Source organism: Mustelus asterias, chromosome 1 (genome assembly GCF_964213995.1).
Source record: "Mustelus asterias chromosome 1, sMusAst1.hap1.1, whole genome shotgun sequence".
In the NCBI taxonomy this organism is placed as follows: Eukaryota; Metazoa; Chordata; class Chondrichthyes; order Carcharhiniformes; family Triakidae; genus Mustelus; species Mustelus asterias.
This window is the reverse complement of record NC_135801.1, coordinates 161590968-161608425: the sequence shown is the minus strand read 5'-3', so window position 1 is coordinate 161608425 and position 17458 is coordinate 161590968. Positions and strand designations below refer to the sequence as shown.

Sequence of the window (17458 nt, the reverse complement as noted above, 5' to 3'; positions counted from 1 at the left end):
CTACAGAAGAGAACTACAGTTAGTAAAGCAATTTTACTAGTCAAGATTTGCATTTCCTTGCTGGTCAAGTGCATCTGCTTTGCAAGCTAATACTTGGTTTCATGAGCAATGGTAAATACCCTTCAATCTCCAAATCACTCAAATGCTAACATACACATGGGTCTGGGCACTCTGAAAAATATTGTGAAAATTGACGTGACTGTCGTATGAATCATTCAGGATAAAGCATTTATTGTAAAGAATACATATTATACATGACCAATTTCAAACATTTAGTACCAGTAGAAAGTTATTTTAGCAACATACTTTCTTATACTATTGAAAATAAATGCTTCATTAATGAAACAAATGAAGCAAAACCTTTGACGGCATTTGTGGAGGGAGAACATAGCTAAAATTTTGAGTCCAGATGACTCTTCTGGATAGCTCTGTTCTCTCTCCACAGATGCTGCCAGACCAGCTGAGATGTTCCAGCATTTTCTGTTTTTGTTTCAGATTCCAGCCTGAGATCACTTACTTTTACCTTTGCATTATAAATGTCCCATTTGGTCAATTTGCCCAAAAGTTGTAATGTTAATAATCGTTATTGAAACTACAGTCTACAACAGATCATTTGAAATTATTGAATAAATTGAATTAGAGTAATCATGAAATGACAATGCCTTCTGATGTTTTTGCAACTAAAATGTACATCATAAAAATAACTCACCTTTTCCTGGTTGGTGAGATAATATCTAAATTTCCAAACAAGATCTTGTTCTTCAGAGGACAGTAATTTAGTGGGAGGATAATTTAAAATAATCTGAAAAGAAAAAAAATGTGGCTTTTTAGAAGCTTTGAAGTATAATTATAGAACATGGTTGTTCAAGCTTGTTACTCAAACTGTGAATTAAAGTTTTTAAAAATTCTTTCACAGGATTTGGACATTGCCGGCTAGGCCGGCATTTATTGCCTAATCCCCAACTGCCCTCGAGAAACTGATGAGTTGCCTTTGTGAACCACTGCAGCCCATGTGGTGTAGGTGCAGCCATGTAGTGCTGTACGAAAGAAGATTGAAAACAAAAAATCAGACTGGCGCAATTTCCTTTAGCAGACACCATTAGAATAGCAAAACTGCCAGAATGACCTTGTGCATTACTAGAACCTTTATTTATATAACACCGCTAACATAGTAAAACACATCACAGGAGGAGGCATCAAACCACATAAGGAAATACGAGGGCAGGTGAACAAAAGCCTGGCCAGAGGTAGGCTTTCATAGGAGTGTCTTGGGGGGAGGAAAGAGAGATGGAAATCATAGAGTATTGGGACTGGGTAGCTGAATGCACAATGATTAAAATCAGGCTAGGTAAGAGGCCAGAGTTCTGAGTGCATACATCTTGGAGGTTTCGAAACAATAGAAACTAGGAGCAGGAGTAGGCCATTCAGCCTTTCGAGCCCGCCCTGCCATTCAATATAACCATGGCTGATCCTCAACATCAATGCCTTTTCACACTTTCTCCCCATCCCCTTTGATGCATCAAAATCCCCCCAAGGCACACGTATCCTTACTTAGGTAGAGAGTCCAAAACTGCACGCGATACTCCATGTGTGGTCTCACCAAAGCCCCATATAACTGCAGTAAGATATCTCTACTTCTGAACTCAAATCCTCTTGCAACAAGGGCCAAAGGTACCATTTGTTTTCCTTAATTGCTTGCTGCATCTGCCTCTCCACTTTCATTGGTATACAAGGATACCCAGATCCCTTTATACATCCACACTTCCCAATATGTCAGTGTTTAGAAAATACTCTTCCTTTCTGTTTTTCACATCGAAGTATATAACTTCATATTTAGCCAGGTTGTACTGCAACTGCCAAGTGTTTGCCCACTCACTCGTCTAAAATCACCTTGAAGCCTCCTTGCATTCTCTTCACAAATACAAACAAACAAAGTTTTTAAAAGTTTATTAGTCACAAGTAAGGCTTACATTAACACTGCAACAAAGTTACTGTGAAATTCCCTTAGTTGCCACACTCCGGTGCCTGTTCAGGTCAATGCACCGAACCAGCACGTCCTTTCAGCATGTGGGAGGAAACCAGAGCACCCAGACAAAACCCACGCAGACACAGGGAGAATGTGCAAACTCTGTACAGTGACCCAAGCCGGGAATCAAACCCGGGTCCTTGACGCTGCGAAGCAGCAGTGCTAACCACTGTGCTACCGTGCCGCCAGTTCCGTGTCATTAGCAAATTTGAAAAGTTACATTTGGTTCCCTCATCCAGATCATTTACATATCTCGTGAATAACTGGGGCCCAAGCACTGATCCCTGTGGTACCCCACTAGTCATTGTCATTCGGAAAAACACTCATCTATTCACACTTTGTTTCCTGTTAACCAATTCCCAACCTATGCCAATACATTACTCCCTATCTCAGGTGCTTTAATTTTGTCCACGAGGGACCTTAACAATAACCTTCTGAAAGTCCAAATTCACTACATCCATTGCTTCTCCCTTAACCATTCTACTAGTTACATCCTCAAAACGCCACTAAATATGCTAAGCACGATTTGTCTTTCATAAACCCATGCTGGCTTTGTCCAGTTCCATTAACACTTTCCAAATGTTCTGTTATCACTTATTTTATAACAGATTCTAGTATCTTCCCAATACTGATATCAGGCTAACTGGTCTGTAATGCTCCCTTTATTCTCTCCCTCCATGTTTAAATAGTGGGGTTACATTCGCCACCCTCTGCGGGAACTGCTCCAATGTCTACAGAATTTTGGAAGACGACTACTGATACATCCAATATTTCCAGTGCCACTTCCTGGGATGTAGATCATCAGGCCCTGGGTGATTTGTCAGCCTTTAACCCCATTAATTACCCCAGCACCAATTTTCTTATAATACTGATTTTCTTCAATTCCACTCTCACTGGATCTTTGGTTCCCTAACATTTTTGGGAAGTTATTTGTGCCCTCTTTTGTAAAGACAGAACCAAAGTGTGTTCAATTCTTCTGACATTTTTGTTCCCCATTACAATTTTCTGGCTTCTGACTGTAAGGAACCTACATTTGTCATTTCTAATCTTTTCCTCTTCACATATTTGTAGATGCTTTCACGGTCAGTTTCTATGTTTTCTGCAATTTAATCTGACTTTATTTTTCTCCTCTTGAGCAAATATTTTGTCCTCTTTTGCTGAATTCTAAAACGTTCCCAATCCTCAGGCCTGCTGCTTTTTCTGGCAATTTTATGCAGAGTCTTAAGAGTCATACAGTGCAGAAAATGCTGCCTCCTCTTTGGATTTAATATTATCTCCAATTTCTTTTGAAGAAATGGTTGAGCCACCTTTCTTCTTTATTTTTGCACCAGATGTGATATATATATATATATATATATATATTGTATGCTGGAGTTTGAAGTGCGGACTGCCCCCTTAAGAGTACAGGTCAGGTGACCCCTGAGCAATTAGCTCCTCCTAGTATGGATCGCTGGTGGGCAGTCTTAGACCCGATTGTGAATCAGTGCACACCTAAATAAAATGTTCAAGTTATCAAGCCTACCTCATGATTCTTTAGGCACTCTTGGTCCATAAGGGCACACGCAATACCAGACAGGAATGAATAATTGTTGTAATTCATGCACACTTTCTTTAAATATGAACCATTGCCTGTCCACCATCAACCCATGGGCGGCATAGCGGTTAGCACTGCTGCCTCACAGCACCAGGGACCTGGGTTTAATTCCCGGCTTGGGTCACTGTGTGTGGAGTTTGCACATTCCCCCGTGTCTGCATGGGTTTCCTCCGGGTGCTCTGGTTTCCTCCCACAGTCTGAAAGACGTGCTGGTTAGGTGCATTGACTCGAACAGGTGAGTGTGGCGACTGGGGGAAATTCACAGTTACTTCATAAATCACAAGTAGTGTAAGCCTTACCGTGTGGGTTAGGTTGATTGGCCGTGCTAAATTGACCCTAATTTCGGGGGGATTAGCAGGGGAAATGTGGAGTTACAGGGATAGGATGAGATTGTTGTTAGTTTTTAAAGAATTTCTTGATCAATAAGGAGATCAGGGGTTATGGGGAAAACACAGTAAGAGTTTTAACAACACCAGGTTAAAGTCCAACAGGTTTATTTGGTAGCAAATGCCATTAGCTTTCGGAGCGCTGCTCCTTCGTCAGATGGAGTGGATATCCACTCCATCTGACGAAGGAGCAGCGCTCCGGAAGCTAATGGCATTTGCTACCAAATAAACCTGTTGGACTTTAACCTGGTGTTGTTGAAACTCTTACTGTGTTTACCCCAGTCCAACGCCAGCATCTCCACATTATGGGGAAAAGGCAGGAGAATGGGGATGAAAAAACTATCAGCCATGATTGAATGACGAGCAGACTCGATGGGCCGAGTGGCCTAATTCTGCTCCTACGTTATGGTCTTATAATTTTTTTAATATTTAAAGAAAGTTTGCATGAATTACAACAATTATTCAGTTTTGGGCCCTGTATCTAAGGAAGGATGTGCTGTCCTTGGAAAGTGCCCCGAGGAGGTTCATAAGAATGATCCCTGGAATGAAGAGTTGGAGCTTGGCGTATGAGGAACTGTTGAGAGCTCTGGGTCTGTACTCGTTGGAGTTTAGAAGGAATGGGGGGGGGCAGCCATGATTGAATAGTGGAGCAGACTCGATGGGCCGAGTGGCCTAATTCTGTACTGTAGGGATTCTATGATTCTATCCCCTTTAATAAGGTTCCTCAGTCTATCCTTGCCAATTCTTGCCTCATACCCTCATAGTTCCCTTTATTTAGATTCGACTACTTCACACTCCATCTTAATGAAGAATTCTATCATATTATGGTCACTCTTTCCAAAGGCACCTCACACAACAAGGCTGATAATTAATCCTTTCTCATTGTATAGTATCCAGTCTAGAATAGCCTGCTCTCTGGTTGGTTCCTCAACTATTAGTCTAAAAATACATCAGGTACACACTCCAGGAACAACTCCTCCACTATAGTGAGTTTTAAGAGGCATCTGGATGAATATATGAATAGGATGTGAATAGCGGGAGGGTAGGGGTTTTAGTTCAGTCGGGCAGCATGATCGGTGCAGGCTTGGAGGGCCAAAGGGCCTGCTCCTGTGCGGTGATTTTCTTTGCACATCATTGCTAGTTTGCTTTGTCCAATCTATGTGCAAATTAAAGTCAGCCAGTTACAGTTGTACCCTATAAGACCATAAGACCATAAGACATAGGAGCGGAAGTAAGGCCATTCGGCCCATCGAGTCCACTCCACCATTCAATCATGGTTGATTTCAACTCCATTTACCCGCTCTCTCCCCATAGCCCTTAATTCCTCGAGAAATCAAGAATTTATCAATTTCTGTCTTGAAGACGCTCAACGTCTCGGCCTCCACAGCCCTCTGTGGCAATGAATTCCACAGACCCACCACTCTCTGGCTGAAGAAATTTCTCCTCATCTCTGTTCTAAAGTGACTCCCTTTTATTCTAAGGCTGTGCCCCCGCGTCCTAGTCTCCCCTGTTAATGGAAACAACTTCCCTACGTCCATCCTATCTAAGCCGTTCATTATCTTGTAAGTTTCTATCAGATCTCCCCTCAACCTCCTAAACTCCAATGAATATAATCCCACGATCCTCAGACGTTCATCGTATGTCAGGCCTACCATTCCTGGGATCATCCGTGTGAATCTCCGCTGGACCCGCTCCAGTGCCAGTATGTCCTTCCTGAGGTGTGGGGCCCAAAATTGCTCACAGTACTCCAAATGGGGCCTAACCAGTGCTTTATAAAGCCTCAGAAGTACATCCCTGCTTTTGTATTCCAAGCCTCTTGAGATAAATGACAACATTACATTTGCTTTCTTAATTACGGACTCAACCTGCAAGTTTACCTTTAGAGAATCCTGGACTAGGACTCCCAAGTCCCTTTGCACTTTAGCATTATGAATTTTGTCACCGTTTAGAAAATAGTCCATGCCTCTATTCTTATTTCCAAAGTGTACGACCTCGCACTTGCCCACCCTTATTGCACACATCTCTCATTTCTTGTGTAATACCTTCCCTTATACCATCCACTACTGTTTTTGGGCCTATGGATAAACACCAATGTTTTCTGCCCCTTAGTGTTTATCACCATCGAGACGGATTCCACATGATGATTTTCCCAAAAATATCCTTCCTCACTATTGCACCGATTTCCTCCTTTACTAACAACGCTACCCCACCTCATTTCCCTTTTTTCCTATCCTTCCCAAATAATGAATGCCCCTAGATGTTCAGTTCCCATCCTTGCCAAACCTGCAGTCATATCTCTGTAATTGCTACTATATCTATTTTATATTTATTTGCGCTGTTAACTGATCCACCTTATTGCAAAGCTCCAAACATTAAGACAAAAAGCCTTTAGACGTGGATTATAACTTTGTTGGTCACCTTAGCTTTATTTTGCATTCTGGCCCCATTTGTTTTTTCTGCCTTCCACTTTTGCTTCTTACATTTCTGTCTTTTGTTTCTATCCTTGTTTCCCCCCCTCAATCTCCCTGTTAAAGGTTCCAATCCCCCACGATTCTAGTTTAAATACTCCCCGACAGTACTAGCTAATACTGAGATTACTATCTTTGAGGTCCTACTTTTTAATTTACATTCTAACTCCCTATATTCTGCTTGTAGGACCTCATCCCTGTTTTTGACTTATGTTGTTGGTACCGATATGTAGCATGACCACTGGCTGTTCACCCTTCCCCTTCAGAATTGCGGGATTGAAAGAGGTTACAGAAAGAGAGAGGGACGAGGCTATAGAAGAATTTTAAAGTTTTAAATTGTGACCTTAACTGGGAGTTAGATGATGGTTGAACATGAATTGATGAGAGTTACGACATTAGTAGCAAGGTTTGTGACAACCTTAAGTTTAGAGTATAGAGCGTGGGAGGAAACCCAGGAATAGTTAAGCCTAAAGGTAACAAAGGAATGGATCAGTGTTTCGGAAGCAGATCTTAAGTCAGGCGACGTTAGTGTAAATGGGTAGCCTTAGTCTCTTGCCCCTTTGTGTCCCGGGATGCATAGGTTAGAGGGATTAGCGGGATAAATATGTGGGATTGCGGGGATAGGGCCTAGGTGGGATAGTTGTCAGTGCAGACTTGATGGGCCAAATGCCCTCCTTCTGCACTGTAGGAATTCTCTGATTCTCTCTCTGATCACTTCCCACATTCTCTAGATTCTGCCTATGACAGGACTTGAAGTATTCAAATCTAAATTGTTAATTGAAGTAATGGGTCAGGGGGTCCTTCCAACCAGCATGCACACAGTGAACTGCCAGAAGTTAAAATGATTTCAGCAGATGCTGTACTGTTGGCTATGATGCACACCAGAACGTTACAGAGGCACTGATTGATGATCCCAATCTTTTAATCCCAGTCTTGGCTGATATTCTCATTTTAATTTCCCAAAGGTTTCTCACTGACCGATTAATCGTCCTTACTAATTGAAGGAATTCTTATGCCCCAAGAAGCTTCACAAATTACAAGACAAATACAGATTTTGAACTAATGATACCTTATCCCAAGAAAGGCTTTAGGGAATGGATTGCATTCCTAGACATTCCATAAAGTATCAGACAAATCAGAAATTTCAGTTTGTCAAACATCAGAAGGAAGCATTTGGCCCGTGGTATCTAACATATTGCAAAGTTAAGCTCAAAATATTTCTTGCTTTCAGAAACAGAAATTACTTCTTCAGTAGTGGCTGAATTTATTTTTTAAAAATATATAGTTAGGAATTAGTTCCTCGCAATTCAAGGCATCCTAGTCATACAAGACAAAACTCTTTCATGATTTCAGTTTCCTAATCTGTTCAAATGTACAAAAAAAGTACAAGTTTTAATATAAAAATCCTTTTGCTTACAATACAAAAGTTAAGACGAAAAAGGGTAGTTAAAAAGGTAATTTGTCCAGAGCTAAAAATGCAAATAAGACATAAAATTAATGTTCTACCAAATACAACAAACCAAATAATATTTACAAAGGTAAAATAGGTTCAATATTTTTAGATGTCTTCTCTAGATAAAACGTTAGTATCTGTACTTACATTCAGTTGGTCGCGGGTAGCAGCATTTGGCTTCAGATCATGATCAGAGGGTCCACTTCTCAAACTTCGAGCAAGTTTATGATGCTTGCTTTCTACTAAATTCTCCTATGGTTAAAGCAAATTTGTTACTCAGATTCCTGATTTAGACAGGTCAAATGCAACAAATTGAGTTTGTTTAAATGAAAGTATTTGAAGCCTTTAAAATATCACGTGAACTTTGTGTTCATCAAATTGAGGTACACTAGTGCGTGGGGAATGAACACTAATTCAAGCTCTGTCAACTGGAAGTACTCCCAGAGAAGGGAAGCAATTGCAGGCTAGATGTTGTTATAATCCTGGATGAGATCAGTAACTTTTAAAACAAATCTAAAATCCCAGTTATTTACTGAAAGATCCCACAGTTTATACCAAAACTCTTGCTATACAAGAGTCAATTAAAGCAAACACTAAAAACTATCTTAGATAACCTCTGGTCCTTTAAAATCCAGAATCAACACAAGTTAAACATGAATTGACAGCAAACTGTAGTCAATCAAACTATAAATTACTCGATAAATTGCAGATACAACTAAGACAGATCTTATGAATGAGCTCAGCAGTCTACTCAGTACACAGGTCATCAAACTCAGTCAAAGTCCTTCAAATTTCTGTATCCGTCAAAGAATTTCAGCTCCTCTCCTTCTGGGGTGGTGCCTGATCCTGGGCCGACAGCAGTGCACAACCAACCTTAGTTCCATGGGTACAATATCCGCCAAAAATGAGACATGTTTTACATAACTTCCTCAACCTGGTTTAAGTGATGTAGATCTACCAATGTTATCTTCAAGTTACAGAAACAGCAAATGTGTAGTTGCTTATTCTCAGCTTCTGGATTTACCCTTGTCTCCTTTAGTCTCTACTACACTCAAATTCCACTGAGCACCGAAGGCTCTCTATCCTTTTATACGATTTTAACCAGGTTCTATCTCCCCAGAAGTTTTGGTTTGCTATGAAATTAGAAGGGTCAGTTTCCTTTTCATGGTTTCCCTTTTCAATGGAGCAGAGGGAGGGCGGCTGTTTCCAAAGTACAAGCTATGAACACAGGTTCCACCACAATGCATAGTAAAGTTCACTCCAATACACTCCAACAATATGGAATATCTCCAGCTACAGACAAGCATCCATTTTGGAAAAAGTATTACTTTCACTGAAGGCATTACAGATCAAACGCCAAGTAGTTAACGGTTGTGAAAGCAGCTCAAGCTAATTAATTTCAGTTCTTTCAAAGACAACTTGGTCATGTGTTGCATTACAGTCATGATGTGGAGATGCCGGCGTTGGACTGGGGTAAACACAGTAAGAAGTTTAACAACACCAGGTTAAAGTCCAACAGGTTTATTTGATAGCAAAAGCCACACAAGCTTTCGGAGCTACAAGCCCCTTCTTCAGGTGAGTGGGAATTCTGTTCACAAACAGAGCTTATAAAGACACAGACTCAATTTACATGAATAATGGTTGGAACGTGAATACTTACAACTAATCAAGTCTTTAAGAAACAAAACAATGTGAGTGGAGAGAGCATCAAGACAGGCTAAAAAGATGTGTATTGTCTCCAGACAAGACAGCCAGTGAAACTCTGTGGGGGTTACAAATAGTGTGCCATGAACCCAATATCCCGGTTGAGGCCGTCCTCGTGTGTGCGGAACTTGGCTATCAGTTTCTGCTCAGCGACTCTGCGCCGTCGTGTGTCGCGAAGGCCGCCTTGGAGAACGCTTACCAGAAAGGATGTCCTGAGGCATGGTACATTGGGGAAACTATGCAGACGCTGCGACAACGGATGAACGAACACCGCTCGACAATCACCAGGCAAGACTGTTCTCTTCCTGTTGGGGAGCACTTCAGCGGTCACGGGCATTCGGCCTCTGATATTCGGGTAAGCGTCCTCCAAGGCGGCCTTCGCGACACACGACGGCGCAGAGTCGCTGAGCAGAAACTGATAGCCAAGTTCCGCACACACGAGGACGGCCTCAACCGGGATATTGGGTTCATGGCACACTATTTGTAACCCCCACAGTTTCACTGGCTGTCTTGTCTGGAGACAATACACATCTTTTTAGCCTGTCTTGATGCTCTCTCCACTCACATTGTTTTGTTTCTTAAAGACTTGATTAGTTGTAAGTATTCGCATTCCAACCATTATTCATGTAAATTGAGTCTGTGTCTTTATATGCTCTGTTTGTGAACAGAATTCCCACTCACCTGAAGAAGGGGCTTGCAGCTCCGAAAGCTAGTGTGGCTTTTGCTACCAAATAAACCTGTTGGACTTTAACCTGGTGTTGTTAAACTTCTTATTGCATTACAGTGCCAGTTTTAGTGGGCATACCCAACTTAAAAAAGGTATTATACAAAAGCAAGTCGTCAATGGAGCAAAATTCCAAAGGCACTTCATAGGAGCGATGATTAAACAAAATCTGATATTGATTTGTCATAGTCATAGTGTCATGGAGGTTTACAGCATGGTAACAGGCCCTTCGGCCCAACTTGTCCATGCCGCCCTTTTGTTTTTTAAAACCCCTAAACTAATCCCAATTGCTCGCATTTGGCCCATATCCCTCTAGACCCATCGTACCCATGTAACTATTTAAATGCTTTTTAAGAGACAAAATTGTACCCGCCTCTACTACTACCTCTGGCAGTTGTTCCAGACACTCACCACCGTGTGTGAGAAAAAATTGCCCCTCTGGACACTTTAGTATCTCTCCCCTCTCACCTTAAACCTATGCCCTCTAGTTTTAGACTCCCCTACCTTTGGGAAAAGATATTGACTATCGAGCTGATCTGTGCCCCTCATTATTTTATAGACCTCTATAAGATCACCCCTCAGCCTCCTACGCTCCAGAGAAAAAAGTCCCAGTCTATCCAGCCTCTTGTTATAACTCAATCCATCAAGTCTAGTAAATCTTTTCTGCACTCTTTCTAGTTTAATAATATCCTTTCTATAATGTGACCAGAATTGCACACAGTAATCCAAGTGTGCCCTTACCAATGTCTTGTACAACTTCAACAAGACATTCCAACTCCAGTATTCAATATTCTGACTGATGAAACCAAGCATGTCACATGTATTAACATACAGTGAAAAGTATTTTTTCTTGCATACTATACAAAGCATACCATTCATAGAGAAGGAAAGGAGAGTGGGCAGAATGTAGTGTTACAGTCATAGCTAAGGTTTAGAGAAAGATCAACTTAATGCAAGGTAGGTCCATTCAAAAGTCTGATGGCAACAGGGAAGAAGCTGTTCTTGAATCGGTTGGTACGTGACCTCCGACTTTTATAGCCATTAAGGAGATTTTAGATGAGGTAACCAAAAGTCTATTCAAAGAAAACCTAGTCTCATTAGTTTTAGGGAGTATTAGAAAGGAAGAATAAAAAGGATTAAGTTTATTTATTTAGTCACAAGTAGGCTGACATCGACATCGCAACAAAGCCACTGTGAAAATCCCTTAGTCGCCACACTCTGGCATCCGTTCGGGTACACTGAGGCAGAATTTAGCATGGCCAATCCATCTAACCCGCACATTTTCCAGATTGTGGGAGAAACCAGAGGAAACCCATGCAGACACTGGGAGAATGCGCAAACTCCACACAGACAGTGACCCAAGCAAGGAATCGAACCCTGTGAGGCAGCAGCGCCAACCAACATACCATGATTAGAGACAGCATCCCAAAGGTTAGGGCCTAAAAACAACAAAAGGGATGGCTGCCAATAGATGAATGAGAAAAGTGGGAATGCTCGAGAGGTCAGAACTGATGGAATTCAGAAAGCTGGGTGGGCTGTAGAGGGATTCTAAAGGTTGGAAGGGATTTGAAAAGAGAGATGAGATTTTAAAAAGAAAAAGAGACACTGACATACTGCGAACCAATGTAGGTCAGTGAGCAGAGGGGGTGACAAGCGTTCAGAACTTGGCATGAGCAAGGGTATACGCAGTAGAATTTGAGGTGTTCACATTAATGGCAGAAAGGAGGCTGGCCAGTAGGGAGCTAGAATAAAAGGAGTTCAGGAGGTGGCAAAGGCATGAATGAGATTTTCAATGGCAGATGAACAAAAATGTTCATGGGCAAAAATGTTAGAGGTGCAATGAGATGGTCCTGATGATGGAGATGATTTTAAGTCAGATGTTCAGCTCACTTTCAAATAGATTGCCACGGGTGCATATCTGGTTCAGCCTAAGAGGGGTGGTTTCAGGTGGGCACCAAAGGCAGTGATGATTTCAATCTTCCAATTCTTTGATGGGAGTAAATTTCTGTTCATATAATACTGCATGTCGGACATGAATCATGCCAAATCAGACGCAGTGGAGATGTTGCGAGAGATAGTGGTCAGGTGTATACATAGAACATAACATGATGTTTCTGAATGCAGGCAGAACATTCCAAAACTTAATGTCTGTCACCAGGTTGGCACAAAACAAGTCACTTGCAATTGTGCAAATAACTGACAGAAATATAGTTTAACATTTATTGTTAAATGCAGTACATGACAGAAAGCTTGTCAAATATTTTCATTCATCAGGCATCCCTATTTTTTTAAAAAATCAACTTTCACAGAATTCACATCCAGATTAAAAGCCTTTTTAACATTTTCCTAAGACAGACAAATTTCATAAGAAAAAAATGTATTCATTAATTAGTCATACGAACCATTGACATCTGAGGGTCTGGAACTTTGACAATCTCTGAGCTTGTTAGATTTGGAGATGACTCATCACCATCCTGGTTAAAAATGCATTTGAAAAGACAAAAGGCAATTGGTCTAAATAATATCAATTGAAATGATCAGAAATCTAATTTCTTCAAACCTCATTTGAGCATCAGCAATAACATCCATATAGAATACAAACACACACTGGCTCGAGACAAAGTACAGTTGCTTTCTTAGGTAACAACTGATAAATTGAAATCAATACACCAATTGAAAGAAGAATTTACACATTTTAGGTACCAGGGTTTCAGAGGTTCTAGCATTTCATATCAATTACTTCACAAACTAAGGTTTTTCAGCAGCAACTATTTTTCACAGCTCAAGATTGTGAAAAAAATGACTAGATGTATTTGCAAGGAACATACTCTCTGGACTTTTAGAAACATTTCACACAAAGTTTACTTAAACAGAGACACAATTCTTCCAATGAGAACCAAAAATAGAATGGACCATGATCCATTCAAATAACTAAGACATTTTTGTGCATGTATTTAGAACAAAAAAAATCCAGAATGTAAATTCACCATAAACTTTGGTAATTTTAAAACAATTATCTCACAATCTTACTTAAAATAAAAAAGGTCACTGATAATTAATTTTAGAAATAGCACTTCCATAATTTATAGGCAAATGTAACAAAAAAAACATTAACAAACCTTTTCATAATAAACAATACCGTATTCTTTGTCTTCAGATTTAACACGTGGAAATTCAACCATGAGATACATAAAATTAGAGCTTCTTTTCTCACTCTGCAAATAAGAAAGAGATTTGTGAATTTGTGTCTGCTTGTAATTGAAATGGAAGTAATGAAGCTTTTATTTCAAGCTGACCAAAAATAAATTTGGGCATTCAGATACAAAGGCAGGCAAGAATTAATGCACGGCTCCTTCAGATCCAACTTACCTCATTTATCATCTCTATCTCTCGAAAAGTAAGCCTATCCAACCAATCAACCTTCACCATGTGACCTTGACGATGCGCCTTGGTGAGCTTGAAGTAAACAAAAACATATTAAAATCAGCTGTGTAACAATCTTATCATGTTTATTTTAACTAACGATTTCAGACAATCTAAAACAGCTCAACATAGGAATCTAGGAATGAGCAAATTGGCCAAATGACTGCAGAATTCATGGTAACCATGGGGGGATCTTAGGTAAAAAAAAGTAAATTTTGAAATCGAGCCCATGTAGGTCGACAAGAGAGGTGATGGGTGAATGGGACTTACTGAGAGTTAGGACATGGGCAGCAGAGCTGTAGATGACCTCAAGTTGATGCTGAGTAGAATTTGGGAAGTCAGAACAAAGAACATTACAGCACAAGAACAGGCCCTTTGGCCCGCCAAGCCTACACCGACCATGCCGCCCGACTTAACTAAACCCCCTACCCTTCCGGGGACCATATCCCTCCATTCCTATCCTATTCATGCATTTGTCAAGACCCCCTTTAAAAGTCACTACCGTATCTGCTTCCACTACCACCCCGACAGCAAGTTCCAGGTACCCACCACCCTCTGCAAAAACAAAACCTACCTGGTACATCTCCTTTAAACCTTGCCCCTCGCACCTTAAACCTATGCCCCCTCGTAAGTGATTCTTCCACCCTGGGAAAAAACTTTGACTATCCACTCTGTCCATGCCTCTCATAAATCTTGTAGACTTCTAACAGGTCGCCCCTCAACCTCAGTCGTTACAGTGAGAACAAACCAAGTTTCTCCAACCTCTCCTCATAGTTAATGCTCACCATACCAGGCAACATCCTGGTAAATCTGTTCTGTCCTCTCTCCGAAGCCTCCAAGAAGCACATTGGAATGGTCAGGTCTAGAGATTACAAAGACATGGATGAGGATTTCAGCAACAAGTGAATGGGAAGCCCTCAGATATTAGTTGGAAGGACTTGCACCAAAATTGGGAGAGCTGTCTCTCAGACTGGCCAAGCAACAGCCTGATATAGTCATCCTCATGGAATCATACCCTACAGGCAATGGCACATCCCTGGATGTGCACACCGGGAGGAGAGACCAACCAGAGTGGCAGCACAGTGGTATACAATTGGGAGGGAGCTGCCCCACGAGAGCTCAACATTGACTCTGGACCCCATGAAATTCCATGATACCAGGTCAAGCAAACCTCCTGCTGATTATCACCTACACCAGTACCAGAATCAATACTTCTCCATGTTGACCACTTGAGAGAAGCATTGAGGGTGGTCAGAATTTACTCTGGATTGGGGATTTCAATGTTCATCACCAAAAGTGACGTTGTAGCACCATTACTGACCAAGCTGATCAGTTTCTAAAGAACAAGGTGGCTAGACTGGGACTGTGACAGGTAGTGAAGGAACCAAGAGGGAAGAACTTCCCCATACCTAGCAACCTGTCACAGATGTATCTGCCCATGAGGGTATTAGTAGAATTTACCACTGCGCAGTACTTGTGTAGCACTACCATCATGTTAAATGAGATAGACTTCAAGCAAGTCTAGCAGCTCAAAACTAGGCATCCATGAGGTGCCATGGGCCAGCAGCAGCAAAATTGCATTCAGCCACAATCTGCAAGATCATGTGCTAGCATATTCACCACTCTACCATCACTCTCAAACCAGGGGATGAATCCTGACTCAATGAAAAGTGCATGAGGGAATGCCAGGAGCAGCACCAGACACAACTAAAAATAAGATGTCAATCCTGGTGGAGATATGACATGGGACAATTTCTATGCCAAACAGAAGAAGAAACTTGCAACAGGCAGAGCTAAGCAATCCCACAACCAAAATGCCAGGTCTAACCTCTGCAACACTGCTACATCCAGTCATGAATGGTGGTGAACAATTAAACAAATTGACAAACAAACAAACAAATAATCAACAGCTCGGAGAGAGCCCAGCACATCTGAAAAGATAAGGCTGAGGCATTGCAACCATTTTTAGCTAGAAATGCCCAGCAGATGACCCATTTTAACCATCTCCCGAGGTCCCCAGGATCACAGATACCAGTCTTCAGCTAATTCAATTCACTTCATGATATATCAAGAAACAGCTGATGGCACTGTCTTGTAATGATGATTATTGCCTGGCACTTCTGTGGTGCGAACGTTACTTGCCACTTATCAGCCCATGTCTCAAGAAGACAGAATCTAACCACTTCCCCTTTACACTCAATGGTATTAACATTGCTAAATTCTCCTTCTATCAACCAGTTACCACTGACCACAAACTGAACTGGACTACAAGATCAGGTCAGAGGCTAGGAATTCAGTGGTGAGTAACTCATCTCCTGACTCCAGAAAGTCTGCCCGCTATCTGCGAGGTTCAAGTCATGCCTGATGGAATACTCCCCACGTGCCTGGATGGCAGTAGCTCCAACCCTCACGGAGCTCAACTCCATCCTAGACAAAGCAGCCCACTTGATTGGCACCCCATTCACCACCTTTGATATTCAAATATTTGATATTCATGTCAACAAAACCAAGGAGATTGTCATCGACTTCAGGAAGCGTAAAGGAGAACATGCCCCTGTCTACATCAATGAGGACGAAATAGAAAAGGTTGAGAGCTTCACGTTTTTAGGTGTCCAGATCACCAGCAACCTGTCCTGGGCCTCCCATGCTGACGCTATAGTTAAGAAAGCCCACCAACGCCTCTACTTTCTCAGAAAACTAAGGAAATCTGGCATGTCAGCTACGACTCTCACCAACTTTTACAGATGCACCATAGAAAGCATTCTTTCTGGTTGTATCACAGCTTGATATGGCTCCTGCTCTGCCCAAGACCGCAAGATATTACAAAAGGTTGTGAATATAGCCCAGTCCATCACGCAAACCAGCCTCCCATCCATTGACTCTGTCTACACTTCCCACTGCCTTGGCAAAGCAGCCAACATAATTAAGGATCCCACGCACCCCGGACATTCTCTCTTCCACCTTCTTCTGTCAGGAAAAAGATACAAAAGTCTGAGGTCACGTACCAACCGACTCAAGAACAGCTTCTTTCCTGCTGCTGTCAGGCTTTTGAATGGACCTATCTTGCATTAAGTTGATCTTTCTCTACACCCTAGCTATGACTGTAACACTACCTTCTGCACTTTCTCGTTTCCTGTTCTATGAACAGTGTGCTCTGTCTGTAGAGCGCGTGATAAACAATACTTTTCACTGTGCTAATACATGTGACAATAATAAATCAAATCAAATCACTCTGCCGTTCCTTCACTTCACAGAAGGTTGTGGGGGCCGGGTCTTTGAGTGTCTTTAAGACAGAGATAGATATTTTCTTGATTAATAAGGGGATCAGGGGTTATGGGGAAGAGGCAGGAGAATGGGGATGAGAAAAATATCAACCATGCATCAATGGTGGAGCAGACACGATGGGCCGAGTGGCCTGATTCTGCTCCTATGTCTTATAAAAATCCTGAAACTTCCACACAACACAGAGTGTACCTACACCACAGAAACTGCAGTGGCTCTAGGCAGTGGCTCACTACCCTCAGGAGGTGGTGATTAGGGATGTGTGATAAATGCTGCCTTGGTCAGTGACACCCACATAGAATTACAGAATCCATACAGTGCAGAAGGAGGCCATTCAGCCTGTTGAGTCTGCATCAACTCTGACAGAACATCTTACCCTAGACCCACCTCCACCCTAT

The 17458-nt window shown here is 41.6% G+C and overlaps 1 protein-coding gene across 2 annotated transcripts in view; it reads right to left on the bottom strand.

The window, feature by feature from the left end:
- The window catches only part of pik3c3 (phosphatidylinositol 3-kinase, catalytic subunit type 3), a 131978-nt gene that overhangs the window by 72589 nt on the left and 41931 nt on the right, over positions 1-17458 (bottom strand). For both annotated transcript variants that reach the window (XM_078222077.1, XM_078222087.1), the window contains 5 exons: positions 13725-13811; positions 13475-13570; positions 12758-12829; positions 8075-8179; positions 710-802 (listed from right to left, as the gene is read on the bottom strand). In XM_078222077.1, the coding sequence (XP_078078203.1) occupies positions 710-802; positions 8075-8179; positions 12758-12829; positions 13475-13570; positions 13725-13811 (453 nt within the window). The remainder of the gene's footprint in view (positions 1-709; positions 803-8074; positions 8180-12757; positions 12830-13474; positions 13571-13724; positions 13812-17458) is intronic.